General features: G+C 35.6%; 3 protein-coding genes and 1 long non-coding RNA gene across 4 annotated transcripts; 3 read left to right on the forward strand and 1 right to left on the reverse strand.

Annotated features, from left to right (window-relative positions):
* The first annotated feature begins 709 nt into the window (after positions 1–709).
* abcc13 (ATP-binding cassette, sub-family C (CFTR/MRP), member 13) lies at positions 710–12750 on the forward strand. The gene is given in 23 exon segments (XM_058765784.1): positions 710–925; positions 1259–1310; positions 1396–1525; positions 1639–1814; positions 2044–2241; positions 2439–2664; positions 2800–2865; positions 3855–3992; positions 4460–4606; positions 4726–4804; positions 4911–4950; positions 5731–5788; positions 6193–6412; positions 6870–7021; positions 7242–7397; positions 7523–7713; positions 8472–8592; positions 8669–8770; positions 8974–9117; positions 9606–9764; positions 10018–10184; positions 11448–11642; positions 11741–12750. Coding segments are annotated over 23 exon segments (3108 nt in total). The 5' UTR covers positions 710–819; the 3' UTR covers positions 11826–12750.
* Positions 12751–13042: 292 nt separating this feature from the next.
* On the forward strand, positions 13043–14561 carry lyz (lysozyme). Its single transcript, XM_058765783.1, has 4 exons — positions 13043–13248; positions 13418–13573; positions 14059–14134; positions 14318–14561. The coding sequence occupies exons 1-4, from the start codon at positions 13113–13115 to the stop codon at positions 14385–14387; spliced, it is 438 nt and encodes a 145-aa protein (XP_058621766.1). The 5' UTR covers positions 13043–13112; the 3' UTR covers positions 14388–14561.
* A 1994-nt stretch (positions 14562–16555) lies between these two features.
* Positions 16556–22782, reverse strand: chodl (chondrolectin). The gene is made up of 7 exons (XM_058765782.1): positions 22455–22782; positions 20683–21028; positions 20439–20596; positions 20272–20322; positions 20100–20186; positions 18805–18901; positions 16556–17668 (listed from the first exon to the last, which is right to left on the reverse strand). Exons 1-7 carry the CDS (start codon positions 22528–22530, stop codon positions 17584–17586), a joined length of 900 nt encoding a protein of 299 aa, XP_058621765.1. The 5' UTR covers positions 22531–22782; the 3' UTR covers positions 16556–17583.
* On the forward strand, positions 21400–26432 carry LOC131533449 (uncharacterized). Its single transcript, XR_009269111.1, has 3 exons — positions 21400–21620; positions 21714–21785; positions 25125–26432. It is a non-coding gene; the product is annotated as an uncharacterized LOC131533449 (long non-coding RNA).
* Positions 26433–27855: the final 1423 nt, after the last annotated feature.

Raw genomic sequence — 27855 nt, forward strand, 5'->3', positions numbered from 1 at the left:
ACCAATGACTTTCATTTTATGAACAAACGATACTGAGATGTTTCTCAAATTGTCTTATTTTATGTTCCATAGTTTATGTTAGGCTGTTGTAGTCTAAATGTATGTGTAATACATATTTTGTTGAATCAAATAAAATATTTCTAAAGCTACAATTTGTAGTCTTCTTGATACTTTCTCATTTAACACAAAAACAGCTTTAAATAATCTTTTGTGGGTATTTTCACAGTCAATTGTTTTGCGGTTAATTAGATTAATTAATCAAAACATCATGTAATTAATTAGATTAAACATTTTAATCGACTGACAGCCCTCATATATATATATATATATATAAATGTGTGTATATATATATATATATATATATATATATATATATATATATATATATATATATGTGTGTGTGTGTGTGTGTGTGTACGTGTGTGTATATATATATATATATATATGTGTGTGTGTGTGTGTGTGTGTGTGTTTGTTTGTATGTATGTATGTATATATATATACATACAAACACACACACACACATTTATATATATATATATATATAAACAAAGTATATTCAATTAGAAAAAATGCACAATTGACTCGAAAAAGACTGAAAAGGTTTACCCAACAAAATGATTGACAGCTGGGAAACACGCCTACAGCCGACAGCGCTGCTCTCATTGGACATGTGCGCACGCTGCGCGCTTCTCTGTTTACGCTCCGCGGTTTAATTCCGCACAGAAAGCGTCATTTAATTATCCCATAACATGTTAGAGCATATTTAAACCCAAATATCGTCGACAAGTGTAAATGACGTGAAATTTAGGCTACTTTATGTGTTTTCCTGTAAGGTGCCTTTGTTCCCGCTGTATGAGACGCAGATGCAGTCATTTACACGCTGCAAGACATTATTTTGATTTTAGATGCTGCCACCGTTAACGTTACTGAGGTAAGCGCAACTTTTATTGATCTTTTTTTCACACTGCATGAACTGAATTTCTCTTATTTTAGACTGTCAAGAGAACGCCAGCAGTTGAGAAGTTCACATTATTGTGATATTTCACAGTTAAGATTTTATTTTTTGTTTTGAAACTGTTTTCCTTCAGAAATACACATTTTTCTTTTGTATTTCCAAAACAATATTGTTCTGTTTAATCGCTTTTATATTGATAAATCTATTGATTCACTGCGATATTTAATAAATACATATTATCTCCCACCATTGACTAAGACTACGTTACAGTCTCTGCACTAAGATTTGTGTTTGATTTGTGCTCACAGTCAAAAGGGAGTCTTATCCATATGAACCTCTTTTGGATAAACAGGTAAGCCTTAAGCCTATAACTGGGGACGTATTCTATAATATTATCAACAACTGCAAGCTTTAACAGTTTTTTTTTCTGTTTTCAGGGTGGTTGTAATGGGCCACAGGGGACCGCTGCAGTTGTCAGACCTATGCAAGCTGTATAATGAGGAGTCTGTCCACACCCTATGCTCTGTGTTTGAGCACGAATGGGAAAAACAACAGAATTACAATGAGGTAACTGTGAAGATACACAACAATAGCCAGGGACAAACTCCTCTATTGTACTTGTTTTCATTGTGAAAAGCATGCTTTGAATGAGAATTATTGTTAATATTTTATTCATACAGAGGTTGGACTTAGAAGAGGATTCTGGAAGAGAGTCACTGCTGGTCTCCAGAAAAACCAATACTGGTTGCTCTCTCCTTTATGCAATATGGGTGACATTCCGTCCAGCATTAGTCAAAGTTGCACTTCTGAGACTGTCAACTGATATTTTTAGCATTTTAGTTCCTTTGACACTCAGGTATGACTGTGATTTAGTTGTTCAAAAATACAGTTAAAACAGTTATATTGTCAAATATTATTGCAATTTAAAAGAACAGTTTTCTACTTGAATATCATGTTCCAGAAAAATAATTTAAACACCAATAATTGATAAAATCACCAAATCAGCATATTAGAATGATTTCTGAATGATCATGTGACATTGAAGATGCTGAAATTCTGTTTTTGTACATGTTTTTTAACCTCAGGTGGGTTATCCTGTTCTGTGAGAGGCAGGCTGTGTTTGACTGGGCAGGACACACACATTCTCTGGTGGTGTTGGGAGCAGTTTGCTGCTGTGCTGTTTCTCAGCATCACTTTGAGAAATGTAGTAGGATAATTACAGCCAATGCACAAGCGGTTCTAGCTGGCTTCCTCTACAGGAAGGTAAAGGTCTTATTATCTCAGTCACTATGCTTTTACTCCAAACAAAAAACAGTCTGCAACATTTTTTTTTTCACAAACGTTTTGTCATGTCACACTGAAAGTATATCCATTTCTTTATATACTGAAAGGATTATCTTCTTTATTCCATGGTTCATGTTCCCTCCATTTCACCCCCCTCCTATACATTTAAGACATTGCCTTTTTCCCATAGTTCTAGACAGCAATCGAACACCACTCAGGGGACAGATATATTTAGGGAGGTTGAAAATGTGACAGAGCTGGTGGTCACATTAGCTTGTCTTTGGTCCACTCCCCTGAGAGTCGCTCTCTGTCTGGGCTTACTGTGGAGAGAATTGGGCCCAGGTGTTCTAGTGGGGGTGGCATTGCTACTTGTCCTCATCCCTGTCAACTCTGCAGTAGAGCACAAAGCCAAACAGCTTCAGGTTAGTAAGGCCAGGCTGCTCAAGAATTCCTTGGGGAGTTTGCATGCGTACAATAAGGGATGAAGCATGTTCAGTGTATTTCTATAAATGTTCTGATGATGATATATTTTATAATCTTTGTTTGTTGTTCCTCAGAGAACTCAGCTGATCATCAGGGAAAGGAGTGAACAACTCATCAAGGAAATGTTGCATAAATACCAGGTCATTTCTTTTCCTAATCCTCTCACGTGATCCTGACATTTATAGTCCTAACTCTTGAATTTGTTTCAATCCCAATCAGGACTGATTCTTGGATTTCAGTCTTAGGATGGCTCAGTTACGTATCTGAGCATGAGCTGATTTAGATTGGAAGAATATTTCCTGCCTTAAGGACAAAAAAAAAAAAACTTACTTGAATAATTCATTTTCACCATGAAATCAAATTGACAGTTACTGACACTTATTTTTTCATGAAATATTACAAGGTTTATATATGTATGCATATCTTTGTTTTTTTTCCGTTTGTTTCTTTAATTCATGTGCCCTCGTAATCTTTAACCAAAAAAATTAACTTCTCCTTGCAACAACATCTGTCTGATGACATGCATCTGCATGAGGACGAAACAATAATTCCTGCCCTTCAGCAACCTGTCACTCAAATGAGATCACAGCAATTATCAAACAACAGCGATCCAATCAATTCCCAATGGACAAAATCAAGTCCCGCTCCGCACATTTTCTTGTTTGAGAAGCAGTTGTGCTTAGATGTCAGTATAGGGTAGAAAAGACAGTTGCAACTTTGTGGTGATTTAAAAAAACAAAAACACAATAGCATCTCTTTGACAGTAATGGTTTTATTTTTGAGATTTCACTTGTTCAATGTAAAGTTCCATATTGGCAGTCCACATACAAGGCATTATTATGCATACTTTATTAAGTGCCTAATTAGAAATCATAGAAAATTGCTTTATTTTGTATTTGTTTAATTATGAAAATTACATGTCGTGTTATATTACAGCAAAAACAAAAGTGTCAAACAGTTTGAAACAAATGAAACATTGTCGAAAAATAAAAAAATGTAGGGTGTGGACTTGGTTCAGTCCATCAGTTGTTGATTGGATGCAGACAGATATGTTTACAAAAAGATCAATAACATGCATTTAGGTGAATTTTAAGGTGAACCATCCCGATTTTAACTTGTCTTTGTGTAGGCGCTGAAGTTTCTCACATGGGAGTCTTGGTTCCATCAAAGAGTTACAGAGTCGCGGGCCGGGGAGCTGGAGATGCTAAGAATTCTGGGATATCTGACAGCATTTTCTATGCTCAACTCTATCTGTATGCCTTTCCTGGTGAGTGCTTGATATTCAGGACAAAAGACTTCATGAAAAAACTGACACAGCTTCACCAGGTTCATCTGCAAGATGGGCTGACCATCAGGTTTTTTTTTCTAGTGCTACTAGTTATTTTACTATATAATCTAGTCAAGAAACCTTGTTGGTTAGTGTTTAGATATTGCATATCCTTACTAAAATTCAGTTTTTTACTTACTACTGCTAAACTACCCTCTGTGACTTTGACTTCAAATTACCTTGCCTCTCTTCTCCAGATGCACAGGGGCTTACTAAGTAAACAAATCCACAGAGCTCTGAGATTAAAACCCAAATCAAAGTCTATTGTAGATTACAACCTGAGGTCAGAACATTTTGGTCCCCATTATTCCACGCTTTCATTAGAATGGACATGACCTGTCACTGGACAGATGAACTTAATATCTTCTTTGACCCATATTTCCCATGCTCTATAACTTTCTGTGCAGGTTGGTTTCTCTAGTATTGGTGTGTTTGTGCTGGTGGATGATGGGAATGTTCTCACACCGTCTCAGATCTTTACATCCCTCTGTTTCTTCAGATTGCTCCGTCCACCTCTGCTGGAGCTCCCTGGGCTCTGGCGTGTCCTCAAGCAGGTAGCATGCATGTGACATAACATCAAAACAAACTTTATTGAAGACCTTAAATCTACAGTTTCTTAGTATTTTATTAGTATTTTTGTTCAAATGAATTAATATCAGCATAATTTATGCAGACACAGCAGTCTCTATGCCATCTGGAGAAGATCTTTCTTAGAAAGGACTTGGGCACCACTCAGTTTGTTACTACAAAAGGTAACATCACCATATATGACAACTCACTGATGCATGGAGAAACAAGTTTGTCTTTTTCTTTTTTTTGGCTGTAAGCTGTAAAGTCTTACCCTGTCATGTGTTGCAGAAGAGCTTCCATCTGATGGCATCCAACAGCCATGTGACAGGTAAGTTTGTACTTGTTTATTTGTATTTTCTAACATATATATATTTATTGTTTTATAATGTATTGTAATTAATCTATTGAACACCCTCATGTAAACATTTAGTCTGATAAGACATTTTCATGTTTTAAAGAAGTCTCATATGCTCAAAACAGTAAACCAATCATATTATGAAATATTATTACAATTTAGAATAACTTTTTTCAATTTCAATATATTTTTAAAATATAATTTATTTCTCTGATCAAATCTGAAATTTCAGCCAGCATAATAGAAATACAAATGTTACGTTATCCTCTGACATTTGATTAGGCAGAGTCCAGAACATTGGATAAAGCACAGTGCGTGACCTGAGCCGTCGGTCTTGGTTGTCCAGTACAGATCCAGCATTAATATATTACAATTGCTTTAATCCAAGACGAACATCGGTGCATTTAAGAGCATTAGCAGTGCTTCTGATTTTAATATCTTTCTGATCCCCATGAGAGAATGTATCATGGTTTTCTTACATTGTGTTCTACATACTGGAGTGGCCTTTGTGGTTTAGTCATGAAGGTTAGTGCAGGTTAAGAAAGGATGATATGCACAGAATCACAGGATGATGGGGACCAGTATAATCTCACGGGAAAGACCGAACAGGGCTGCCGACGTTTTCTTTTTATCCCGCATTAATGAGCTGTTGTTTCTCCAACCTGCTTGTTCTTCTGATGCTTGCGCTGCAGTTTTACCTCAAGTACACTGTATCTTTATAGTCTAAATATTTTGATGTATTGATTTTTACAGGTGTAAGGATAAGCACAGTCATTCTGATGAGAAAAGTGATCACTATCTATCCCAAAAAGTATGTACCAAAAATTATTTTAACTGATTTGAAATTATTATAACTTTTAAAATATTTTAAATAATTTATTTATATTCTTAAGTGTGTGTATGTGTATGTGTATGTATATGTGTATATATATATATATATATATATATATATATATATATATATGTATATATATATAATACAAAATGTATTTATAGAAGAATGTCTGAGTTGCTGTTTCATTAAAATACAAAAAAAAAAAAAAAAAAATATATATATATATATATAATTTTTTTTTTTTTTTTTTTTTTGTATTTTGTATAAAAATAAACTATTTCATAAATTTTGAAATAGTTTATTTTAAGTGAACTACCCTTTACCTAAAAAGGTTCATTTTGCTGTGAATTTTGTGCAATGATGTGGTTTTATAATTTTAGGGCAGTGGAAAGGCCTTCAGGCTGTATTTGAGGGCTTTCGGCTGGCACTGGGTGTCAGTTTCCTCGCTTGTCTACCTGTCTGTGTGTGCTGTTAGTTTAGCACAAGATGGCGTCCTGAGTGTGTGGACGGGTGAAGCCAAAGAAGTTCAAGGCCTGGAAGGGTGGAGAGAGCTCAGAAACTCTCGACTGTCTGCGTACGCACTGCTCGGACTCCTACAAGGTTATTGTCAACCTGTGACTTCTTATTTGAGAATGTGTTTTTGTTAACTCATATGTGACCCTGGACCACAAAACCAGTCATAAGGGTCAATTTTTCATGTATGTTTTCTTATGATAGGACAATATTTGGCTGATATACAACTATTTGAAAATCTGTAATCTGAGGGTGCAAAAAATCTAAATATTGAGAAAATCAACTTTAAAGTTGTCCAAATGAAGTCCTAAGCAATGCATATTACTAATCAAAAACTAAGTTTTGATATATTTACAGTAGGAAATTTACAAAATATCTTCATGGAACATGATCTTTACTTAATGTCCTAATGATTTTTGGCATAAAAAAAAAAAAATCAGTAATTTTGACCCATCCAATGTATTTTTGGCTATTGCTACAAATATACCCCAGCGACTTAAGACTGGTTTTGTGGTCCAGGGTCACATATGCTTTTGTATTGCAGCCTTCTTCGTGTGCTGTGCCGCCTACTGTCTGACCTGCACCTCTCTCAGGGCTTCTCATACACTGCACTCAAAGCTTCTGTCAGATGTTCTTCACATACCTGTGCATTCCCAGAAGACTGACATGAGACGGCTACTGCAAGCATTCACTCAGGTGAGTTTTGTCCTCCAGGAGGTGGTGTGGAGCAGAGTTCAAAAAAGTGAACTGAAAAAACGGCCTGTTTGATTCCCACAAGTAGCAGGTCATCACTGTTGTGCCCTTGAGGAAGTATATATTATATAACAGATACAAGCAAATATGATGGAAAACCAAGATAGATCTTCCTTAATCCCGTTTTAACAAAACCAAACATTGTGATCTCATGTTGGATTAGGATATGCAGGTGATTGATGAAGAGCTGCCCAAACATTTACACAGCTGGTTGAAGAGTCTTTTGGACATATTGAGCACCATCACTCTGATCAGCTTCATCATGCCGGTTTTCAGCCTAGCTATCTGCCCGCTGATAATCCTCTTCCTCCGTATTCAGGTACGTCAGTTTTCCCAGAATATATCGACCTGAAGGTTTATACATAAGCAAATCACCATTTAACATCAAGAAGTATTTACAAATGGTTATTATACAGGTATTAACATTTCTTTTTCTTCTTTTAGTCACGCTTTTCTTCAGCCCACAGTCATATCAGACACATGGAGGCAAACCCAGCTGCTTCTCTGGAGTGTGTGACACAGTGTGTTGAAGCTCTACTTTCTGGGCCAAAACATAGGGAGGTGTGTCTGACACACTGCCTCCAAGCCTTAAATCAAAACCTGCTGGTCAAGTACAACAAAATCCACACAGAAAGGTCAAAAAAGGTTTTTATATACATTTTGTTTATGTTCGTAGTCTATGAAGGATTCCGAAAGGTCCACTTGTTGTGAATTAGCTGATTAAAGAAAAAATTTGACAAAAAACACCAACATTGAATTAAATCACCTAGTTAATCAACAGTGAATTTAATGATTAACTTTTTCTGTTGTTTTACTTCGGTATCTTAACTCTCAAAGTATTTGTGTGTGTGTGTGTGTGTGCACGCTATATATATATATATATATATATATATATATATATATAGCTTTTGGAACTGTTCTGCAATCTGTCTTTAATGACAGCAAAGTATCTTTATAAAAAGCTGATTTTCTGATTTTTGTTGGTTTGTACACAAATTGAAGCAATTTGGACTTGTAGGTGCCTTGCAAGTTTTGTTTTGGCCTTCCTCAAGAAAAAGCTTGAGAACTACAGTACCCTAGGGGGCGCCATTTGAGTTTAAAACCGTTTAAAACACATCTGTGACTGATTATAATATTGCTTTTGCAACTGTTTTTGACTGAGTTGTCTTTTATTTTCAAGCCAATAAAAATAATTGTACATATTTTTTATATTAAATATATATTATATTTATAAATATACACTGAATAAGATATTATTTGATATTATATATTATATGGTATTATATTATAAATATACACTGTAAACATCTACTAAATATGTCAAATAAACATGTCACATTTATTGCAGCATATACAGCAGCTTTGATTAGTGTGATTTATGACCTGTGTGCAGTCGGGCTGCATTGTGGTTAGATGGCATTGCTGGGATTGTGCTGTTCCTGGTCAGTCTGATTCTTCTGGAGACTGAACCGGACTCTGGGCTTGTGGTTCTGACATTGATCTGTGCCTTCAATGTAAGTTCATCTGTTCTGATACCTAACCTGAGTTTTGTCATTAATTCATAATGATTATGAAAACATTTTGTTACAGATTAAAGAAGCTCTTCACCGTTACCCTCAGGCTGTCTCTGAAATCAGCATGGACATGCTGTGCATGCAAAACCTGTGTGAAATTGCCCAATTGGAGAGGGAGGTACAGGGTAGCATAATACTTACTTAACAAGTAAATACTTCTCTTTGTGCTTGCCAGCTCGCATCACTCCACACCTAACCCTACATGGTCAAATTCATTGTGTACTAAATTCCAAAGAGGATGCCTTGTCACCTCTAAGTGTCACTGGATGTCATTTCCTCTACATGGAAATGGACTGAGCCAACTGCCCCATTTTACCTTAGGCAGCATGGAGAAACTCCTACAGACCACCCAATGACTGGCCCCAGCATGGAGAGGTGAAGTTCAGGAACTATGACTCCGAAGCATCCTCTAATGGCACACCAGCTCTTAGAGGAATTAATCTCACCATTCTAAAAGGGGAAAAGGTACTTTGAATATTTATTTGTTTGTTTGTTTTCTTGCCAAAGACTAAGTTAATGAATCTGTATATATTAATATTACATTTATTTATTTTTTTATTTATAAGCCTAATAAGTAAATTAATTACTAATTAATATCAATATTTAATTAATTTTATTTATAAGCCTAAGATTTTTATACTGATAATAATCAATATCAATATGTAATTTATTTATTTTTATTTATTATTTATTAATATGTTCATCTCAAATGTAAAAATAAATCAATCATATTATATTAATTATTCACTTATATTTGTTGTTCATTTATTATTATTATTAATAATATTTTACTATCATTGTTATTTGGGTTACAGTTCTATAAGATAATGTATTCATTTTAAATAACTTATTTAAAATACACTGATTATACTTAACATATTTATTTTTTTTTCCCACTGAATATATCAGTATTTAAATCTCAGGGTGGTTTTTGTTTGTTTGCCTGTGTATAGATTGGGGTCGTAAGCAGGGGGAAGACTGACACGGATGGTTTGGTTAGCAGTCTGTTCCGGTCGGTGGAGGCCAGGAGCGGTGCTGTGCTGATTGACGATGTAAACATCGCCCGCATGGGTCTACATGACCTTCGTAGCTGTCTGCAAATCATTTCTCAGGTTAGTCAAACAATTTTATATTTGCATACAAGAGAATGATGTCGATCTAGCTCAATCCAGCCACAGCAGAACCGATCAAAGACTGGAGGCGAAGGAGTGTTGACACGTTAACAGAACTATTTCACTGGGTGTGGTAGAAGGAATGCTCTCCAATATTGTGTGTAATGTAAAACTAGCTTTACCCAGGCTCCGCCAGTAACAAGCATTATCCAGTTATTGTCACTAATGAGTTATGGTGTCCCGTGTGTTACAGGTTCCCGTGCTGTTCTCTGGTTCCCTGAGGGCTAACCTGGACCCGTTCGCTCAGCATACTGACACACAGGTGTGGTTGGCTCTGGAGCTCTGCCATCTGAAGGAGCATGTTCGACTATTGCCTGCTCAGCTGCTGCACCCTGTACAGAGGACCTCCCTCGCTTTCAGGTGTGTGGGAATAAAATCTTTGGATGCCTCGGGCCAATATTACATGTTTATATTAAAAGTGTTACATCGTACCAGAATATAGTTGATCTTCGTACAGTTATATAAATGGCTGATGTAGAAATTGTAGTAGCATATTGCAGAGATATTCAACTCACGGTCCAGGCGGTCTATTTTTATTTATTTATTTAATTTTTTTCAAATTTACTTAATCATAACATTAATTTTATATAAAATTTTAGAAAGATGCATTATAAATCGTCGAGTTGTATTTTGTAAAAGTAAGAAATAATAAAGCCCCAATAGCCAAACAAATTCTACAAGACAGGAGCTTTGTCTAATATAAAGTCAATATAATATAATACACAATATAAAATATAAAGTTGGGTCCCGTCTGGGTCATGCCCTGGTCGATTAGTATATAAAATACATAAAAGTTTAAATAAATAAATATATTTACATATGTATATATATATATATATATATATATATATATATATATATATATATATATATATATATATATATATATATATATATATATATATATATATATATAGAAGAAAAAGTAAATAAAACATTTAATTAATGCATTCAAAAACAGGATCACAAATAACTGGAAAAAAAATGTCTTATTTAATTATAAAATAAATCAAGTTCAGTTAAGTGAAATTTGCAGACTGGGCAAACAGATGTCATTGAGCTGATTCATTGTTTCCCACTATTTGATTTTAAGGCTGCTTATTTTGTGTTAAAAAAGGTGACCAATCTCGGTCAAGTCCTGGTCAATAAAGTAAATAAAAATGTATTCAATTGGAAAAAAAAAAAAGGTAAATATTAAAAAAATCGGTTAAATATACAATATTTTATTTATAATTTTTATACAAATAAAAATCTATAAAACATTTCATAAATTAAAAAAAAAAAAAAAAAACAGAATCACACAGCTTACAAGTTTCTCATTTAATTAAAAATTTATTAAAAAGTTCTATTAAGTGAATTTTGCAGATTGGACAAACATAATTGAGCCGATTCATTGTTTCCCACAATTGGTTATAAAGGCTGCTTATTTTGCATGCAGAATGAACTGCAGCGTGAAATGATTCACATTCCGGCTGGAATCAATCATGAGTCCAGATCTAGACCGTCGCTCTGTTTTATTACCTCATGAAACAATATAGTTTTCTCTATGGCAACCTTTATGTACTTGCACAACAAACAAGTGGTTGTTATGGGTTAAATATTTCTGTTTTTGTGTTGTGAAAGCTTTGGCCAGAGGAGGCTGCTTTGTTTGGCCAGAGCCCTGCTTGCAAGGGTCAGAATCATGCTTGTGGAAGAGGCCCTTCCTTGTGTGGACCTAGAAACAGACGACCTGGTCCGTCAGTTGATCCACACAGAGTTTAAAGACTGCACTGTACTGTGGCTCACTCAGAACCCGCTCACTGTCATGCACACTGACAGGTCAGGAGCAACAATCCTTTATATAACAAGTGACTCATCCTGTCATTAAATGTCAAGTATTCCAGTGAGGTATTTATGACCTGTTGTTACTCCTTCAGGGTGCTGGTTTTGAACAAGGGACAAGCTGTGAACTTTGACGCCCCTTCCACTCTCCTCCAGCAGGGGCCGCTGTTCATTCAATGAGACGGGACCTGCGCTTACATCCAATTATTATTCTGTTATCATTTACTCATTTCTTGTTGACCAAATATTTAAGATATTCATTTTACATCATACATTAGGTTCTCTAAAGCACAGTTTATTCACACATTAATTAATGAAGGTTTTGGACAGATTACACTGAATAAATGATTAAATAAAAAAAGTGACAAGTTGAACACAAACAGATTTTGAAATATTCAAATTGTGGGGGTTATTTTAAATGTTTATATTTTATAATTTATTAATCACTTATTTAATTTGATAATATAATTATAGTAAAATTTCTATTAATTTATTACAGTAATATTTTTGCCACTTAGTTAAAATAAGTAAAAATAAAAAATTGTTTAATGTCATGCATAAGCACACAAACATGCCAGTTTACAATGTTTATAAACTTGAGTTTCAAGATACCTTATATATCTGTGCTTTTTAAATAGGGCTGTCTGTTTTGACTTAATCACTTTCAGATCCGAGTTTGATATTTTTCACACTTTTGATACTCTTTTGCCAGTGTTTTTACAAGAAGTAGAATATGCATATGGAAAGTACACCTGCAATATGATAAATAATAAGAAGCAAGCAGCAGGTCTTCCCTTCTAAGGGCTGTTGGTGGTGCACAGCGGCCGTTTGAGCAGTTTGTTGACACATTCTCATCTTCTCCATTTCTTTTGCTGTTATTATCAGTTGATTGCACATTAGGAGCAGTTTTTTCACAACAGTTTTCCACATTGTAACTGTCTCCACAACTTTCATCAAGTCATTTCAGAATGTTTGGGTGACAGATAAAAACACTTGTAAATTCTATCACCATGACCATAGTTTTAATTTTGTTGTTATATTTGTTTTTAAGGCATATTACAACTTGTATGGAAATTTCTGAATAAAAAAAAATATATAAAAGCAATATATATTTGTTTTTTTAATGTTCTTAAATGCTCCTCTCATTAGATACATTATGACTGGGTTTCCCCAGTATTGCATATTTTTATTATGTCTGATCTAAATCTTTTCCGGTTCCTCTGCACATAAAAAAATGATCATTTTTGGTTCTAGAAGTAAAAATAGAACAGCCATTGCCTCAAGTCAGTTATTGCCTCAACAGCCATATCTGAAGCAACTGCAAACTACATGCACTTGTGAAAAATTGGTTGCGACACAAACCTTTCATTTGGCTTATAAATAATCCCACTCTACAGCTTCCACCCTCCATCTGAACTCCTCTTCAGATAGCAGGTATTGACTGATTTTCTGAGCAGCAGTGCAAATATGAAGGTGGCGATTGCAGTCTTGTGTCTGATGTGGCTGTGCTCGTGTGAGAGCCGCACGCTGGGTCGCTGTGATGTTGTCCGTATCTTCAGGCAAGAGGGACTCGATGGCTTTGAGGGATTCTCGCTTGGCAACTGTGGGTACTTTGTTATTTGTAATTTCAGTACTGACTTGCAATGTTTAGCATATCTGATTGTATTAACTAAATCCACTTAAAAATCTTCAGTAAACATATAATGTAGACCTATTGTAAAACTGGTCATGATATATTTTATTCCCTTTGGTTTTGAACTTAATTTCAACAGATGTGTGCACGGCCTACTGGGAAAGCAGGTTTAAGACCCAAAGAGTGCGTTCAGCTGACACCGGGAAAGACTATGGGATCTTCCAGATAAACAGTTTCAAATGGTGCGATGACGGCACTCCAGGTGGAAAGAACGAGTGCAAAGTTCCCTGTTCAGGTACTTTATTACCTTTAAATGGATTTCATGTGACCAAAAAACATGCTGAACACTATTTGTATTAAAGTGGACTAGGCCTAGTAGTTAAAAATGGACAAAAATTATTTGGATGTTGCTACCTGTAATTTTGTAAAACATACAGTGGGGGGTCTGAAAAATCTGATTCAAAATTGTATATATAAATGTACATTTAAGTTTTAGAATAAAAAAAAACTTCACTCAGAAATTGCTAGCAAATTTCACTAATAATTAAAAGTTAGAAATTGTTGGTAATCTTTGAAAAATCTTTTTTTTTTTTAAACAGTATACTAAATATCATTTACATATTGTAACTTTCACAAGTATTATGCTGAGAATATAGTTTATAATGAGAAAAATGTGTGTAAAAAAATCTTTTTTTTTGACTTTTTGACTCGACTATATCTATGCTTTTAAACTTTGATATTATATTTTTGTTTATACATGTTTCTCATCGATTCCCATAGATTTGCTTCAGGATGACCTGAAAGCTTCAGTTGAATGTGCAAAGCTCATTGTGAAAGCCCAAGGACTGAAATCATGGCAAGTATTCATTGCATATATCCTTGGGCACAACTGACAAAGCTTATTTGTCTACATTAACAAAGGTTATTTGTCCCTTTAGAAATTTGGCCTCAAGCTATGTCTATCACTGCATTATATCTAGTGTATTGATCTGTTGTGCATGTGCATTTTTGATAGTAATGTTGATCTTTGTGTCTGCAGGGACACCTGGGATAGTTACTGTAATGGGCGTAAGATGGAACGCTGGGTGAAAGGTTGTGAGGAGCGCTAATAAGCCCTTGATTGCCTGCAAGGAGATTTAATTATCTATAATGCCCTCAGATTATGTGCTAATGCATTTAAACTCTTGGTTGATGTGATTTTTAAAACTAAAAGACATTGTCATTATTAACATTTGTAACCTTGATCTTGAGATGTATATTAAAACGTCTTCCCAAATTGTTAATCATTTGTGCTTTGCAGTGCTTTTCAGTCTCACATTTGGCTAAAGCTTATGCAGCAGCAAATTGTGACAGATAGTTGGTTTGATACTACTGGATAGTAGCAGTGGGCTTTTATTTAAATTGCTTTTATCAAAAATTGAATAATCTGTCATTGAAAAGCCAAATTGATTGAACAGTACTCTGAATATTGGACACGTCTCCCTCAACGTCTATGCTCATTATGTGTCTTATATACAATTTCAGGTGAATTAAATAAAACTATATGAACAGTGGACACATCCATATCACTGTAAAAAGTAAATAAATAAATCTGTTTATAAATTCATTATCAAAAAAAATTACCATAAAAAATCGGTTGAATTTTGAGTTTTACAGATTGAAAAAAACAAACATATATAGCCTATTTCATTAACTGATATAATGTTTATATACCTTACAAAATTTTTAATTGATAAAACTACCAAAAAAAAAAACAAATAAAAAAAACAGGTGGTAATTGAGAAAGCCTTGTAGAAACACTAAGGAATTATGCAAATCTTATGGTTTTTCACTTCCAAAAACTATAAATTTGTATTGAAACAATTTTCCCTCCGAAATTGCTACTAAATTGCACAATTAATTACAAAGAAACAAAATAACAGTGTTAAATGTGAAATTTTGAAGTAAAAAGACTAAAATAGGTACTCCAATAATCATTTCTTACCATTTTTACAATCTACTAAATATTGTTAATGTTTTAATCTTTCAATTTCACTTTTCACTCCAAGTGTTTTGCTGAGAATATAATTTGCAATGCAAGTGTCATGCACACAAATACTTAACACCGTTATGGTAACACAACACCAAAATTAATATTAATAATTAATATTAATTTAGCAACGTAAGATGTAACATAAACCCATAATGTACATAAATAAAATAAATTATTTTCACCACAAACTACGATGACTTGCTTTTCACATCCAAAAACTAAATTGAACAGTATTTTACTATAAAAATACAATTAATAGTTATTTCCACAGTTTATTAAGCCTTTTTTTAACATTAAATTGATTAATGAAGTGCAATTACTTGAGTGCAATTACAAACACTGATTATCATTGCCATAACCAAACTGACATTTAGAAGACAGCTTATTTCCAGCTTGCAGGATGGGATGAGGGTGAACCTCCCCATTTCCATCATAAACTAACCGTATTCCAGTTCTAACAGAGCGATGAAGAGCTGTTTGTATCTTGGTCGGGTGGAGAATGAGATGCTTGTGTTGTATCTCTAATAGGCTAAAATCACCCCCCTCTCCAGATGGGAAAGGGTTTGTTTCTTTAATTCTACCCTGTGCCTCCAGTGTAGTGATTACAGTCATATCTATAATTACCAGATCCTGAGTGTGTGACGTGAGTTCTCCTGTCGAAGCAGAGGACTGATTAGTTTAATTGGCTCCGTAATTAGCAGTATGCTTTAAAGTCTATGCTGTCACTAATTGCAGACCAGGGTAAATCGCATACAAAGTACCACATCTTTTTGGTGTTAATGCGGTCCAGTTCATTTGTCTTATGTCTGGCTCTAACTCTGCCTGCCAGCTGGACCCCCTGAAAGCTTTCTGATCTCCGCGTCTATTTAAATTCATGGCCAGAAGCGTGTTTCTCATAAACAAATACAAATGGTGTAATTGCCAGGAGGAAATCTGGAGAAATGAGCTTTGATCTGTGTGTGTAAGGTATTTTTTTTCTTGCGAAAGAAACTTGCAAAAGTGTTTGAGGAGCAGTGTTTTTTTTTTGTATGTGATTACAAGATAATGCTATTAATATTCAATATCTGCTAATCACATTAACAGTGGTTTATCGATAAGAACCTATATACCGATTTTTTTGTTCCGTGATGCATCACAAAACAGATTTCAAAATAAATCCAGTAACTCAAAAGACTCTGAGTTTTTGTTTGTGATTAAGCATTAATGTGGCATGATTTTAGAGCCATAAAAACATACTGAAACATCTTCGCAATTAAATATTTTTAATCAATTTGTACACGTCCAATTCCTGTCTCAAAAATATAAAAAAGTACATTTTAAATTCAAACACTCAATATTACCCACGCTCACAGAAACACATATTCCTGTACAACCAGACGTCTAACTGACTAATTTTGGTATCTGATACAATATCACTATGACGCAAACCAGTTTAATACTTTTAGCATTGATATTTTCTATATGCAGTATTGTAAAAGGGGATGATAAAATATTCACATGCAAAAAACTGCATATATAACAGTGGCAGCTTAAAGCAGCTTTGCAGTCACATCATACAAAAATATGTACATTTTTATGAATTCATCTTTTTTTCTTTATGACAACATCCTAATAAGCTGCAGAGCAGAACAATCACTATATAAGCCAATGATTCTGGTCATTTAAAGAATGATTGCATATGTTTCAAAATAAATCTTTTGCTACCAAATTATTAATTGTATGCACATAACTATACATGATATTGTGCCATCATTGGCAATGCTTGAGAAATGTTTGTGATTAAATAGGCCTCTCATTTCTTGAATGAGACACATTACGCTAATTCTCCAAAAACCTATGAGGCTGTCTTTTTATGTTCTTTTAGTGATTAATTTCTTTACTGTGTCACTAGCTTCAGTTTGTATGTCCCTATTCGCTGTCACAAGGAACTCTTAATTCCTCTTTTTATGTGGTTCCCACTTGTACTTGCTTTAATTACAGTAATTTAATTGCTCACTGTGTTTGGTGCCAATTAGTATTCACCCTCCCTAAGCAAACCTCGGTAACTTCACGTCAGACTATCTGACAAGAAAAATTAAATGGAGAAGAAGGTCATGGGAGTGAGACGGAAACTTGTAGAATTTGTGAGAGCACAAGATTTGTACAGAAATGCAATATGAATGTAACTTGTAGCTAGTATTAATAAATCATACACTAAACTAGCCACCAGACGAGAATGTTGCTGATCAAGCAACATAGATGACAAAGCTAGAGAAATGGAGCTGTCCGAATCTTTAAACCTCCATGCCACTGTCTATCTTTGGCGTCTTGGAGATCCAGAGAGTTGATTGGTTAACGCTCGTTTTGGTCCGTGGTTTACTGTTAAGAAAATGAAAATGCATTAAATAAAATAAAATTATTCATTAATAAAAAGAAAATCCTACAGTTTTGGAATGATACGAGGATGAGTTGATGATGACAAAATTTTCATTTTTTAATGAAATATGCACCCTCTATGGGTAGATGTGTTAATATATACTGTTATATTGTAATCTGTTAATATCTGACATATGTATTGTTTGTCTGTGCATTGTGAATCAGGCCGATTTCCCCATGTGAATCTCCATGTCTCTAAAGTTAAAGACCACAATGCATGGAAGACCATTTAAAGGTATACACAATAAGCAAACCGAAGCAAAGCAGCTGTTATGTGACTCCTCCTGGTCTTATGATGGTATTTAATCATGAGAACAAGTGGCAAACATCGTAAAACAGAGAAGCATCATCTGTTAAGGAGTTGAGACGTTCATCCAAAAGCTTTGAACTCGCTCCAGAAAGCCTTTTACCGTATAGAGCGCACTCAGTCGTTGCCAGTGATTAAATGCATTGTCTGAGGATCCCCTCGTCTGCCACAGTGATCGGAAATATGTTAAAAAGACATCACTCTGTGGGAGCGTCAGCCGTATAAACATAATAAATTACACAAATAAGCCACTATATAATGTCCTGTCAAGCACGGGCCGAGGGTTAAAGGGAGATGAACTGTGTTTCATGCTCTATGTTGAGGGGCGGGAGCGGAGGACGGGAATGGCTTGCTTCAGCAGTTCCCTACCGATCGGGATATTGATGGGAATAGAAGTCGAGTTGGACTCTGTCTCCTATGCAGTGTGACGTGATGTGTCAGGCAAACCCCTCCCCCCTTTAAATATGCCAAATGTGCACTGTAATAACAGTGTTGATGGTGATTAGTTTGGGCTGAGCTGTTTTGCCAGGCACAGTTATAAACAGCTGAATCTAATTAATCACGGTAAAACCTCTGGGTTAGAGAGAAAAACAGAGGATGGTGTCAGGTCTCGACTAGTGAGCTGAAAACCTGATTAATCAAGACGCAAAGGCTGTTAGTGAGACACTGACTTCCTGATGTGTCGCAGTATTTGGATGATACTGTGCATAATAGGACATCGCATTAGCATTAGTCTGACAGCGTTTACAGTGATTTGATCTTAATGGCTCACCTCTTGCTCAACATCTGGAAACAGCACGTTCCTGAAGCCACCAGGATCAGCAAGAGGAGAGGGATGGTAGGGATAATCACGTAGATTAGCAGCATACCTGGGAAAGAAGAAAAAAAAAAACACACTTTGACTTCCATTCTCATACAGGCATTTATTTTGAGTTGAATTCTGGGTTCAGTATGAGTGAAACTCAATAGACAGCATTTGTGGTTTAATGTTGACTACTGCAAAAATATCATTTTCACTCACCTTTTTTTCTGAAAAATGCAAAAAAAAATCAAGGGTTACAATGAGGCAACAGAAGTGAATAGGGCCATTTTTTAAAAGATTTAAAAGCAGAAATGTGAAGCTTATACTTTCATAAAAGCACTTACAAAAAGTCACAGTTTAAAAGTTTGAAATTGTCATTTTTTTGAATTTGAAAGAAGTCTCTTATGCTAACCATGGTAGTCTTTATTTGATCAAAAATACAGTAAAAACAGTAATATTGTGAAATATTATTACAATTTAACATAACTTTTTTGTATTTTATTAGTTTAAAATGTAATTTATTCCTGTGATGGCAAAAGTGAATTTTCAGCAGGCATTACTCCAGTCTTCAGTGTCACATTATATATATTAAAATTGGAGAACAAATAATATTTCTTCTTATTATAAATGTTTTTCATTATTATCAATATTTTGTGTAAGCCATGATATATTTTTATGATTCTTTGATTATTAGAAAGTCCAAAAACAGCAATTATTTGAAATAGAAATCTTTTGTAACATTAGAAATGTCAGTTTTGATCAATTTAATGTGTCCTTGCTGAATAAAAAAGGTATTTATTTATTTATTTTCTAATTTGTTTTAAGTCATTCTGACCCTAAACTTATGAATGGGACCTTAAATAAATATTCTGTTAAATCTTGTGTTATAATCATTTGTTTAATGAAACTTTTAAATAAATTGTTTTTATAGTTGATTTTAGGGTTTAGTGTGACATTCTGCTGCCATGGAAATTAAGTAACTTTACACAGAAAAGCATTTTCGTCGCACTAAAATCTAACCTCTAACATACATATAGTTTAAATCTTCTATTGATAAAAGTATTTTAAAATTTAAACATTGGGCTCATTCACCTACATTTTATACAAACCTGAGTCACTGATTTAAAAAAATAAATAAAAAAGGAGAGAAAGAACAAATTGAACATTTTTGTGGTAATCAACATTATACCACAAATGCTGAGCTTAACTGAACTTTATTGAACTTTACTGAATATTCATTTAAATAATTGAAAATCTAATGTTACTTGAGGGCCCTGGCATTATAAGTAGAGGGTTCTCATCCTGATTGACAGGAGATGTTCTCTTCTCTTCTTGTTCTTCTGAGGAAAGATCTGGAGGGCACATTAACAGATTATTGTCAACACATCTGTAACTCTTCAAGTTAAATAATGACGGATTTGACACGTGGCTGCTTACCAACATCAGGCCCTCCAGGCGTGTCGCTCTGCACTTTTACCAGGTAACTTTCTGCTCAGAACAACAAAACAAACATTGTAAGCTAAACCATTTTAGTAGGGTGAATTCAAGTTAATCAGGTCACTTTTGACAGTCATATAAAAAAGTTCACAATGCAAATCACCTACCTGGTTCATACTTGCAGATGAAATTGTGCTTCATATTGCACCTATCATCATTCCACTGGTAAAGATACGGCCCGCCAGGCCCGGCGAGAGCTGTAGGCTGGTGATACATCACCACGCAAGCTTCTCCTCCACAGGATGGTTCATCAGCATACCAGTTTCTGTACAACAGAAATGCTAATTTTAATGACTGTTTACCTGAGGTAAAATCTCTCCTTGAAAAGGCCACAGATCAGTCACATCTCACCTAAACTGTGAGACAATTCCATCTGTCCACCTGTACAGGTTAGGACACGAGGCGAAGCTGCCAGGCTCCTGTGCGGTCTCGTCCTCCACGCGTGTCAGCCCGATCCAGAAGTCTCCGTCTGTGATGCCTGACCCGCTGGAAGCACCGGTGGAAGCGGAGACGCTGAGTTCCTGCAGAAGATGTTCAATGTGCTTCTGCTCTGCAGTGTTCTCAATGCTCAGCAACGAACCGCCATCCATGTCACACGCATGCTGAGCCTCCCAGAATGCAACACGACTCGACACGTCCCTGAAGTAAGCGATCTTATAGCACGGCTGCTCGGGACTGCCTTGACACACTGTCTGACCTGAAGATAATACAGTATTTTTAGCGATTTATTGTTCTGCGTAACATTTGCTCCAGTAGAGTACAGATAGATAGATAGATAGATAGAGAGAGAGAGATTTGGATGTTTAAAGGACGCTCATTTAAAGGCTTGCAAGCTAAGAGGGGAAAATGCATGGAATTATTATTAAATCATAAACAAAGCACTTCTATTATAGAAAACACTTAAGATACACTGATAGGCCCAGCGAAGAGAACTGTGATTAATACACAGACTGTTAAAAGTCTAATAATAACATTAGCTCTCTGCCCGGGAGGTACTTTAAATAATTGCTTGGTCCAGATCTGCTTTATCATCAATCTGAGCCCAGTAATGGGCCGGGTTTAACTGGGGGAAAACTGGACTCAGCATTTTCTCTACCAATTTCCTTTGCTTTCTTCCTCAATTCCTGTCTGTGTAGCACAGTTTTACTCCTTCCAGCATTAAATGTTCTGGCAGTTCCGTTCTTCAAAACTGCCACTTTCTTTTCACCTTTGTTAAACCCCGATCTCATCTCAAAGAACTGCTCAACTGATTTCAATTCCCCCTCGGTGCATCCTTTTAGTTTACACATGTATGACAAACCTATTTTTATCCTTAACAGTCTCTCTCATTTTTTCTTTCATAATCATTTTCTTTTTTTCATCCCATCGCTTTATTAAGACAGGTTGGAGACAAGCTACAAGAATGATCTTCGAGACAAATCATCTTTGGGGAAGAGAAAGCTATGAGCTGATCTGTAAGATTTTACAATACAATCATAACGTTTATGAGAGACACTTTAATTATAAATTAAGTAGTAGAAGTGAATAAGAATGAGCATTTAAAAGCATTATGAAAAATTATGGAATTTTGAAGTTGACAGAAAATCAATTTGAGAAATTATACAGATGAAAGAAATGCATAGATTTTATCAAAAGTAAATATAACTTAAAAAAATAAAAAAATAAAACACTCATAATTCTAATACAGACTATTGGTGTGACAGTGGGTTTAAAATAATACTTAAAGGGACAGTTCATCCAAAATGAAAATGTCATCATTTACTCATCCTGATCCTTGTTCCAAAAATGTATGACTGTGAAGTTATGTTATGGAGAATGTCAGTTTTGGTCACCATCTTTACATAATTTTCTATAGTGAAAGTGAATGGTGACTGAGGATGTCATTCTGCTTAACTTCTCCTTTCAGCCTAACAAAGTCATTCATGTTTGAGACAATTTGAGGATTATTAAATGATATTTTTTGGCTGAACTATGCCTTTAAACTTGACTAACAGCTATCCTTCGAGCACAATTTTACCACAAGTAACTGAATATTTTGATACATTTATCTTACCTGCTTTAAATTCTGAAAGAAATTATATGAATGAAAACAGCATCATCATACTAAATAAACTGAAACTTACCACTCACAACTCTCGCGCCATGGCTGCACGACACGAGGAATGTCAAAGCACAAAGGATTACGACTGCCGCGCGCATCCTCGCGTGTTTCTCTTGAGTAGATGATGGAGGGAACTTCAAACAGACTTGTTCCAGTCAGGCGCCTTTTTTTTAACGTTTATTGGAAGAGTCTCTTCTTCATAGTGTTCAAAAACATGATTTCCACCGAGCTGGTCTGACACTCTGAAAAGCGCCTCTGAATTCTGGAGAGAGAGAGTGACACGCGCCTCCACTTGCGAGCGCGTGGCTGGCTGGGATGTACTGCAGGTAATCGAACAGGGCGCAGATGTTCATCACCTCCTTTATTAAGTGAAACACGTCTCAGGGTCGACACGCGTTCTCTAGTTATAAGGTGGATGATGGGGCAGGTCACAAACACATAGTTTTAGTGTATAAAATGATTTAAGCGTGATTGGGTCAATGGTTGAGGTGAAAACACCTTGAATAATATGCAATTTAGAGAACCAAAAAGACACAGCCGAATTATTATGTCTCCGTTCATAGGGTTGAAACAAAATTGATGATATACAGACCTGGAGATTGTATGTCAATTTATCAGTAGGCTATAATACAATCATGCTGCAGTATAAACAGATGGATTTGTCAGTTTCATTTATGACCCATGGTATAGGTAAGCAACTTTTTAGACAGGAGACATTTTTATTTTTAAATCATTTTATTGTATTTTTTTCTGTTTATAGTTTCAACAAATTTAACTAAAAGTCTTCTAGGTACCCTGGGACCTCAGTTGTCTCAACTGATCCTAATGTAAGTTTAATGTAGTTCTGGATGGTCAACGACTTTCATAACAATATCACATTTATACAAGTGAATTTCATGTAAAGGATAATGCATATTCAGCAGGTCACTAGATGTTCTTTGCATTGAGCTTTAATGACCCTTTTGGGGGTTTATTTTGCAATAATAATCATCTTATTGTACTTTATCCTGCTTATTGCACTGCTATAAATAAAGACATAAATACTGATTTGAATTTTTTTTTTATTACGTGAAAAGAGAAAGTCTGCGAGAGATGACTTAGAACTATTATAAAACAGTTTTGAAGTAATTATACAAAAATATTTGACCACAGAAGGCTTCAATTGACCAATCAGAATCGAGAATTCCAGTTTATATAAATTTAAAGTACCATAAAATAATACAACTACCTTTTTAGAAATAAAACAAAGTGATTTAGGATTGACAGCAAAATGATGTGAATACATAAATAGATGTATCCTGTTTCCTGTCAGACCTCCCATTAACAAAATCATGTCTTCTCATCTGACACCCTTCATCTCAGTTATTCATCTCTCTTTATTTAAAAAAAGTTGTTTTCCTCATAGTGGATCACATGGTTTCCCTGACCGCCTCTTCATGGTTCTGATCTATGAGCTGAATATCCGAGGGAGGTTTTCATATTGTCCTCAAACACGTTTCTCTGTATGATAACTAATTATGTTGTCAAAGCGAGACGTCAGCTCTGTGTGCGGATTGATCTGTTCATCCAGCAGTGCGGAGCCTTGCCGATCCGAAGGCTGTTAACTGAGCTGTAATATGCATCGACGCAAAAATGCTATTACTTAATTTGCTGTTCCCTATCGATTACTTATTTCCCACTGAAAATGCCATTCTGCTCCTTGAGTGTTCGATAACGACACTGAGATATTCTGTGACACATTATCAATAAAAAGGCAGCTGCGTTATTACTAGGACCCTTGTCAGCGGAGGTATTAAGGAGATCTGGCAGGAAGCACCGGCAGCAGAGAAGAGAAAAGAAATGTCAGGCAATCACGAAAAACGAGGAAGCTGAGTGTACTACCGGCCAGCTTGCAGAAAGTAAGTCTTAACTGGGCCAGAGGAATGGGGTAGTGCTGATTTTGCAAGCCCGGACAATGGGCCCAGTCTGCAAGCTCTGCCAGAACATCACATAACTCTCCGCTCTCATCATCTGCTGCTCACTGTTTCTCCCCCTCTCTGTCTTGTCTTCTTTTCAGCTCAAGCATCCAAGTCACACTGAGTTCATTCTATCAGTGCGCTTAATTGCCCAGAAGTAATCAGCGGCATCAGGTTTAGGGCATGCATGGTTCACATTAAAGGACTGAACTGTGCTTTCCTGCGAAAAGAGGTGGATCCAAAGGGATCTAATGTTATTGCTTTGTGTCAACAGATGCTGCGACCCTTTTTAAGAGATTGGCTTTAAATGTATTCACGTTTTTTGTGACACTTTTACCACTCTGAGACCCCAGCCTGAGATGAGAGTTGGAACTCTATTGGAAATCTGACTAGCAGCCGAATGTTTCAACAGAACACTTGTACTGTTCATTTGTGCCACCTTAGGATGACCTGACCTATGAACTTTGACCCAAAGAACATATTTCCTTATTAGCATGTACTCTTATTGTCAAGAGCACAAGCTAGTTGAAAACGACGTGTCAATGGGTTATTAAATCTCAGAGCACATTTGGTTCCACTGAGCATTACTGTACCTAAAATAAGCTTGATTTTAATTGAATTAATCCTATGAGTGGATTATTTCTGAGCAATCATAAAATGTAGATTGCTTTAGCGTCTTAAAACAGAAAAATCCATTGATAGCTGGTATTGACTTATTTCATCATCTTTCCTTCTAGGTTCCTTCGAATGGAGGTCTCTAAAGAGGGCAAGAGGGAAAACTCAAGCTGTGAAAAATGACATGTATAGGGTGAAAGACACCATCCCGTCATGGCTCACCCCATCACAGATGTATGTTGAGCCCCTCAAGCCTTCTGGGTAAATGAGAACAAGCTCTTTGCTGATTGGATTAAAGCCTACGGTTTGGCAATTTGAGATTAAGGGAACATTAAGGAGAGGGAGTGCCTGGGATCCATTTAAGAGTCTCTGTGTTCAAATCTATACGCATATACTTCCATCTCCAATAACTCGTATATCCAACCCAACTGATAATTGACCTGTATCATCTTTTGCTATAATTCACTTCTGGGATATTGTAAGTGTGAGTTTGGCTAGGCTTGCATAAGTATTAGTGCTCTATTATGAACGTTTCACATGGGTTGATTGGGATTGATCAGTGGTCCATACCGCTGCACAAGCCAATTAATGGCTGTCTCCTAGGGAGAGTCTGGTTGGCCGAGTCGCAATAGATGTAAATGCAATTGATTGACTGTAAGAGTTAGTCTAAGTGATTTGGCCCTGTAAATCGGGCAAGCCGAGTGTCGGCTACATTTGAGAGGAGTCTTTCCCATCCGTCACAAGAAATGTTTTTTCATCTTCTAGGGTGTTTGTGTGCAAATTGAGGAAAGAACCAGAGTAGGAAGGGCTTGAGGAAAGTGTAAGTGCGGTAAAATCAGCCAGGGAAAAGTACTTCTTTAACAAGCAAATCTATTTACGACCCCTCTGAGACCTGAATGGCCCGAGTTGCAATCTCATTCTGCTCTCTCTCATCACTTAGAGAGGTCATTGACTTCCCCAACAGCGTCCCTGTCCCAAAAGGTATTGGCTCTGTGGGCTGACATCAGCTGGTGACTGGATGCTCGTACCAGAATTAATGTAATTAGTAATTACTGGATGAGCCGGAAGGGCAGCGTGTCTGTAGGCTACCACATGAAAACATGCAAATAAAAAATAGCAGTACAATAGCAGTTAAAATGTTCATACACTACTGTTTTTCTTCATTTTTGTCCTATTGTTTAGTGTTTTTGAAATATTTTTTTATGCTAACCAAGACTGCATTTTGTGCATATTTGCTGCATATTGTGAAATATTATTAGCATTTGATATAACTGTGTTCTATTATATTTTAAAATGTAATTTATTTCTGTGATGGCAAAGCTACATTTTCAACAGCCGTTACTCCAGTCTCAGTGTCACATGATCCTTCAGAAATTATTCTAATATGCCGATTTGGTGCTCAAGAAACAGCTGTGCTTAATATTTTTTTGGAAACTTTCAATAAATAGAAAGTTCAAAAGAACAGCATATATTTTAGAAATCTTTCGTAACATTATAAATGTCTTAGCTGTGTATTTTACTTCACTTTTGGTCAATTTTATGATTTAATGATTTTAAAAAATGATAATGATTTAAATTATTAAAAAAATTACTGACCCAAACATTTTGAATGGTAGTGCATGTCCTGTTAAAATCATTTCTCGTCCTCATTTTTAATATGTTGTTTTCAGACACAGGAAAACAAACTTTATTTTTAGTCACACAGGTACAACTGCTTTTTAGAGAGGCTGTTGATGTCTACTGTTTTCTCTATTTATCCCTCTGTTTTATTTCCTAATTTAACTATGAGAGATTTGGAAAAAAAAAAATAAAGACCTACAGTATGGTAGCAGGGGCAAATGACTTCTGTTAGGACCAAGAACAGGGGTGTATTTTCCCCTAAATTGCCGTATTTCCACAAATGGACTCTTATTGATTCTAAGAATGCATCCCCTCAAAACAGATAATCTGTTACTGCCATTTGCCTCCTCTAGTCACCACTTAAGTATAATTACCTAGAAGTCAATACGGCTGCCAGGCTGCTGTCACGGTTAACCTCTGAGTCACCAGTCACAAGCATCCTGCTCAAATGTCCTCTCAGCCTGGCAGAATGACAGGGCTCTGGGTTTTTAATTAAACGATTGTCTTGTCAATTAATAAAGATGTTCTTGGTGCTTAATGAGCTCAAGGCATCTTAAAGACAAGCTTTGGTCAGCTGTAGATTTGAGGCCGCAGGGGAACGGCATTGACTAATTTATGCCCTTTATGGACCATATTTTAATTAGTCATGGCAATATCTGGCTAAATAAATCTTATTCTACAGTGTAGGCCAAAATTTAGAACACCTGACAGATCTGAAAATATAGATTTTTTAAAATATTGAATTTTTTTGCCTCCAAAACATGATTTCATTTCATAATGTTCATGAAACATGCAGATGGTTGCTCTGCACAACAAATATCAGATGAAGTAAGTCGTACTGTTTTTATCCACTTTTAACTTTAATATTTGGTATGTCCACCTTTTATTATGGAAAGACATGTTTCTTACAAAGCTTTTCACTTCTCAGGAGTCAGGACATTAATTGATGGACTGGAGTCGTGTGTATTACTTGTGGATTATTGTGGTGTTTTTATCTGTTTGCACTCTCATTCTGACGGCACCCATTCACTGCAGAGGATTCATTGGTGAGAAAGTGATGTAATGTTAAATTTCTCCACTGAACAAACAAACTCTTCAACTTCTGGGTGAACTTTTCCTTTAATACCGTTTAAGAATATTTTTCTGGTGCCATGATGAAGGTTATTTATGCTGTGATTTTACAAGCTATGCCACAACCATTATAACTTATCTGGTTAGTAATATACCTCCTCA

The sequence above is a fragment of the Onychostoma macrolepis genome, chromosome 24 (genome assembly GCF_012432095.1).
Source record: "Onychostoma macrolepis isolate SWU-2019 chromosome 24, ASM1243209v1, whole genome shotgun sequence".
Classification (NCBI taxonomy): Eukaryota; Metazoa; Chordata; class Actinopteri; order Cypriniformes; family Cyprinidae; genus Onychostoma; species Onychostoma macrolepis.